Source organism: Thalassophryne amazonica, chromosome 8, assembly GCF_902500255.1.
Source record: "Thalassophryne amazonica chromosome 8, fThaAma1.1, whole genome shotgun sequence".
Classification (NCBI taxonomy): Eukaryota; Metazoa; Chordata; class Actinopteri; order Batrachoidiformes; family Batrachoididae; genus Thalassophryne; species Thalassophryne amazonica.
Genome location: NC_047110.1, coordinates 52,079,550 through 52,085,549, shown reverse-complemented (window position 1 = coordinate 52,085,549; position 6,000 = coordinate 52,079,550). Strand labels below are relative to the sequence as shown.

Genomic DNA, 6,000 nt, shown 5'->3' with positions numbered 1-6,000 from the left:
TTACCAAGACTCAAATGAGAAGTATCACTTCCATTATGTGGGAATGTTAGCAATGACATTTTTACCATTCAGTTACATTCTGGGCATGATCTAGAATGCAGGTGCCCCACTGAGGACCCCAGCAGCTGGAAAGACCAAGGAGACGGCTACATTTCACCTGGCTCTGGCAAACAGATGGCTACTTTCAAGAGGTGGGGATGAACCAGTTGTTTGGCTGTGTGGTTGCCACCCATGGCCCATGTACACAGTGTGGTGGATGCGGCAATGTGCAGCACCAGCACATGCTCCCCGACTTAACCTAACCTGAACATGGTAGATGATTTTCTTAGTATTGCAAAGTAAAATTAATGGGCCAGTTTAATCCTGGCTATTTTCAATGTTAGCACTAAATGACACCATGTAGTTCTGAATGATTTATAATCCGGCTTAGTCTGCAACTTCAATATATTTTTATCAGATTCTCCTTCATACCACGCACTGCCCTCAAAAAGAAAAATGACTACAGAGGTCATCTTTGACATTGTTGTTTTATTGCATTGAATTCAGCAGCTAACATAAATATTCTCAACATACACAATTAACTTGATCAATTGGTGATTAAAAGGCAGCAAAAAAAAAAAAGATAAGATAAAATGAATGCACTCAACCTTACACTCAATGTGAGCCACTGCCTCAGAAAAGCAATGAAGGATTGATCAATCCCATTGACGGCTGACTGACAAGTCATTGACAGCATATCTCTGACTGAGCAGGATTAAAGCAACAGAAAACCTCCATGCCAGGTCAAGAACCAGACAGCTGATGGGTTAACCTGGTGACCAGGTGTTCCTAGCTCTGGCTACAGGTCCACAACGAAACATAATTTATTAACATGTGCAGGGACTTGCGATGTCTCTATTGGTGCATTGAGAGAAACAAAAGCAATCTGTGACAGAGTTCTTATTAAAACAACACATCACAATCTGCATGTTCATGTTCAGCAACAAAAGCCAGAGTTTACAATCAATATCCAACCAAAAGTGATAAATATGCAGCAATATGACCCGTTTAGGGTTACATTTTAGCCATTTGTCTGTGTAACTGCTTTTAGCCCTTTGTTGACTGGTGCAGTCTTATTGCATCATGACTTCTCTATTTGCAATGATCCACAATTGCTGTGTTACAACTCCATAGCTTTTTGTGATGTCACTAAAACAGCCTCTCTTACCATCTTGCCCAACTGGAAATCAAAAGTGCTTAGATTTACAGTACCTTTATAAAGAAAAACAGATTATTGCATACTGAGATAACAGCACACAGGCCTTGGCTCAGGTGTATGTTCTGCATCTGTTCTCAGAGTGAAATGAGTTGGCATTAGCTGCTCATCACAATCCACAGCAGCTGCAGATCGAGAAATCTGCCTCTATGTCCTTATTCGCTCTCTGCCAACTCATTTATTTGAATGAAACTATCAGATGTGCCCGCGGCTAAATGATAATTCTCGTCATCACTGCACTCATGTTCAGCAGAACATTACACGTTACATTCATTACTTGCAATTTTTTCCACTGTGTGCAATATTGCCGAAACAGTATCGGAGAAGACATGCAGTCATCAAGCTCTTACAGCAGGTGGTTTCTGCAACAAGAAAAGTGCAGTCTGTCTCTCCTTGAGCATCTTTAGAATAACTTCGCATTCACACAACTGTAGGACAGGATATAAAAAAGGAAAGCAGTTTTTGGTTTCATTTATTGTTTTCCAACTGAAAGGGTTTGCTAAAAGGTAATGAAATCATATTGTAACTCAGACAGGAGGATTTAAACAATTCCTTATGCAAACTATGCAGTGGTGTTACAATATGTTACAGGGAATGTCTGGTATTGTCATGAGGTGCTATACATACACAACAACAGGCTTTGTCCAAGGAAATGATATCCTGCAGTAAACACACACACACACACACACACACACACACACACACACACACACACACACACACACACACACACACACACACACACACACACACACACACACACACACACACACACACACACACAAAACCTATCACTGTCCACCATCATTTAAAAGGGGGATGCTGAGATTTTTCAACTTTTGCCCTGTTTTTAAATGTTTTGGGGTTCAGTTTTTCATTCGGCACATGGCACCAGCTCCCAGACTTGACTTCATTGATGACAAGGAGCAGTCTAATTTTATTTTTGCTTTCTTTTAGCTTGCTCCATAGACATTGTATAGGTGGTTAGTCCATTAAGTCTTAGCATATTAACTCAAAACTGGACTAATTTGTGTTTCAGGCCCGAGTAAAATCTTGACAACCCCTCAATAAATAAATAGGGCAGAAGCTGAAAAATCCTGGAGTTTCCTTTGAAACCACTGATATTTGCTGTGATTGTTTTTAACACTGACACTCACTCTTTCTGCTAAATGTTGGAAAAGTAAAGGCTGAGACAATGCCAACAAAGAGATGAACTTGCTTTTGCTCAGGTGTTAAAAGGAGGGTGCGTCTGAGTCTCACAGGTTTGAGGGATGGTCTGACTGTTTATGTTCTGTTTCTAATATTCTTGTAGGGGATCTGCTTTGAGAACAGTGTGCAGCCGTGGCCTGGTTTTGACTTCCAGGCCCTGAAGGTGTCTGAGTCACAAGGGCGGCTTGACCTGGGATAGTACTGTAGGGTTTACAGACAGTCAAGGTGTTCAATGTCCCTGCTAACACTTCCGAGGAGCCGCCTATGGCCAAAGGCCTTTCCTGGTGAATACTCTCTTGAGAGCCTGAGATTGTCTTTATTACCTGGCTAAAGTGATCCTCTGAGGACTCAGCTACAGAGCAGGAGGTCTGAGTGGTCAAGGGGCTGTGAGAGATGGTGACAGGGAGCTCAATGTGGGAAGCTGCAGTTCCTCTCACAGGAACTATCCTGGGACTGTGGGCTGGAGGTGTACAGCAGGGCAAACCCTCATCTGAACCATACTGGGCCAGTGAGGCGAGTGCTGAGTTTTCAAGGTGAACATGTGGCAGGAAAATACACTGGAGGCCAGACAAATTGTGCTTTGCAAGAGAGGCTGTGACCCCAGAACCAGCACCAGCCTTTGACTGAAAAAATCCACTGGAGCACTGGGTGCTGGTAATGAAGGGAAAATTGGGCAAGTTTGGACCCCTGGATATCCTGCTTGTTTTGTCCTGGTTGGACTGCATTTGCTGCACGTTGGGTTGAATGGTGTGCTGCAGGGGGTTGAGTATGGAGCTGATGGAGCTGGAGATCAGAGGGCTTATGGTGGCAGCAGAGGGAGCTACAAACCTACCTGCTAACCCCCATGTTGCCCCTTGCTGATATACACCTGTTGGCTGGGGAGGCATAGTCATATCACCATGATAGGACACTGGGAGGAGCTGGGAGGATGAAGTGCATGAGACAATGGCCTGGCTAATGGAGTAGATTGAGGCCATGCTGGACTGGGGAGGAACTGGTTGAGCCTGATGTGTAGGCAAAGGGGGCAGACTGCTACTGAAAGTAGGCTGGGAGGGTGACATGAGTGACACAGTGGAGAGGCGCTGCGTCCTGAGGCATGCCAGTGAGGAAGTGTCGAATTGTGCAGAGATGGCGGGAGAACCAGACCCTGAACCACAGCAACCAGATGTATTTGCCCCAACATGGACTTTTTTTTACTCCGGGGGCAGGAGGGGATTTACCAAGATGGGTGGCAGTTGGGATTGTTGGGCCAAAGCAAGAGCCAGTGGTGTGGTTGCAGCAGCTGCTTGAAGTGGCGCCTGTATCAGCGGAGCCCAGATGACCGAGTTTGCCAATGAAAAAGGGGGAGGATTTAAGTTCTGTGCAGTGATGGCCATGTCACGATCATGCTGCACTATTCTTTGGATGATCTCACTCTCGTGGATGTTAACTGTACCAGAACTTTGGTGATGTTGGACTTTGTGTTGTAGAACGGAGCTTCTCTTCCCTGTGAAGAAAAGGATTTATCATTTCTTTCAGAGATCATGCAGACTGAATTTGGAAGAATAATATCCCGCCTTTTTTAACAAGGATGTTTATACGAGGGTCATTGGAAAAGTTCTGCCTCCAACATGATTATTTTAATAAAAAGCAAGATATCAAAGTGAAATTGGTACGAGAATACATGTTAACGTTATTTGGCTTCGATTTCAGGCATGCGCAGAATCGCCTTCGACGTAAAACATGCATACATTAGTTAGTAAAAAATGGCGATGTACATGGATGTGCATTTGAAACAACGCACTGTTACTCAATGCCTGACATGGAGGGCTGTGCACGCGTGGATATTCTTCAGCGTCTATGCAGATGTCAGTGGGGAAAGGAGATTGAAAGGCGAAAATACAGCCACAATCAGCCTGCGTAACCAGGCCCGTAGCAGGCGTTCCATAACAGCTACAGATCCACAGCACCAAGTGTGGGTGCTCTGGGGTTCTCTCTATTAGCACTATGGCTAATTGGTGTCACCAAATAGCCAGATGGGAAGTTGAAATGCACAAAACAATATTCAAGACAAGCATATTTTTTTCCCAAGTGTGTGAAATGTAAAGTTTAAATGCTGTTTTAAGCAGATCCCAAAACATTATTTGTATTCATGTTATGCTTGTTCTCCAAAACATATTGTAGGGGCCCAACACAGTATTGTTGGGCCCCTATGCGACTTTTGGGCCAGTGGTCTTTAGCCCAGGCAAACCTGTACTTTAATCCACCCCTGGTTCTGGACCAATATGTGTACACTTTGCAAAAGTTCTGCGCACGCTTAAAACAGGTTAGTCTTGAAAAAGACACAGTTCTTCAGACTGACAATGCTCGTCCACACAAGAGTCAACAAACACAGGATCTACAGCAGTAGCTCAAATCTTACTACTCCCGCCATACAGTCTAGAGCTCAGGATGCAAAAACTTGTCCAGCATGGACGTAAGTCTGTGGAAAGGGAATTTGTGTTGTGGGCTGGGGTGTTTGGCTGGCTTGGTTTTTGTTTTCTGTTTCTCCCACCAGGTGGTATGCATTCAGGACTGAGTGGCTGAGCATCAGGACCTCACCCTGAACACCTGAGGCTTGTTATCACGTGCAGGTCATCAGGACTCACAGCTGTGGTGTATTTTGTCCTAATCAGAGATTGCTGCATTTAAACCTTGAATGCACAGTGTGTGATTGCCAGAGACTCGACCTTGTGAGCAGACGTGTGAGATCGACGTCAGGAGAACAATCTCACCATCACGGACGCAGAGACCACTCCAGGTTTGACGCCACAGTCTGTGAAGGAGGATTGGGTGAGGTCTCATGCTCTTCAGCAAACTTCCTGAGGTAATTTGGTTTTGGTGACTTTTATGAAGTAATGACAGTGGATTAGGTGTCCCTCACACCTTGTGTTAGTGAGCTGTCACGTTATGCTAATTGTCTAATCAGCTTCTGCTGCAGTGGAGATTTGAACTGAGTTGTTCTGTGCCTGCAGGGTGAGAAGCTGATGTATAGCTTTAAGCCAGGAAGTGTTTGCTGATTGCGTGCACCTTTGAGTTGTGTCTCTCTGTGTGGAGTTGGACTCACCTCATGTTTTCTTTCTTCACAGACTTGGTTTGTCGCGGCCACCTGGGGGGTGTCGGCGGGGTCCCTGGGTCCGAACTGCTGTGGCTCTGGACCGTTTGCGCTGCTCAGAGCGTGCCGTGTTTTCACCTCACCAGACCGCGGACTGTTTAGTTGTTTAGCATCACTACACTGTTATGTTTATTAAATTCTGTTATCTTTTGAACCGTGCTCTGCTTATTTTATGCTGGCTCCTTTCAAACGCTGGGTCGGTCTTCCGACTGTGTCCGAAACATAACAGTAGTCTCTGGCCATCTAACAATGGACCAGCGGAAGCAGAGCACAGTAACGCACAGCTCCTGGAGACGGGCCTTTCCCAGCTGGATCGTCAGTACAAGGAGCTGAAGCTGCAGGAGGTGTTTTTTGTTCCCAGCCAACATTCCAGCCATGGTCCCTGGAGGGGGGCTTTGTTTTT

At 45.2% G+C, this 6,000-nt stretch overlaps 1 protein-coding gene across 1 annotated transcript in view; it reads right to left on the bottom strand.

Annotated features, from left to right (window-relative positions):
- Window positions 1–508: 508 nt before the first annotated feature.
- Window positions 509–6,000, bottom strand: part of LOC117514898 (potassium/sodium hyperpolarization-activated cyclic nucleotide-gated channel 4-like) — a 90,534-nt gene continuing 85,042 nt past the window's right edge. The window contains exon 9 of the mRNA XM_034175470.1: window positions 509–3,950. Within this exon, the coding sequence (XP_034031361.1) occupies window positions 3,658–3,950 (293 nt within the window). The 3' untranslated portion in view covers window positions 509–3,657. The remainder of the gene's footprint in view (window positions 3,951–6,000) is intronic.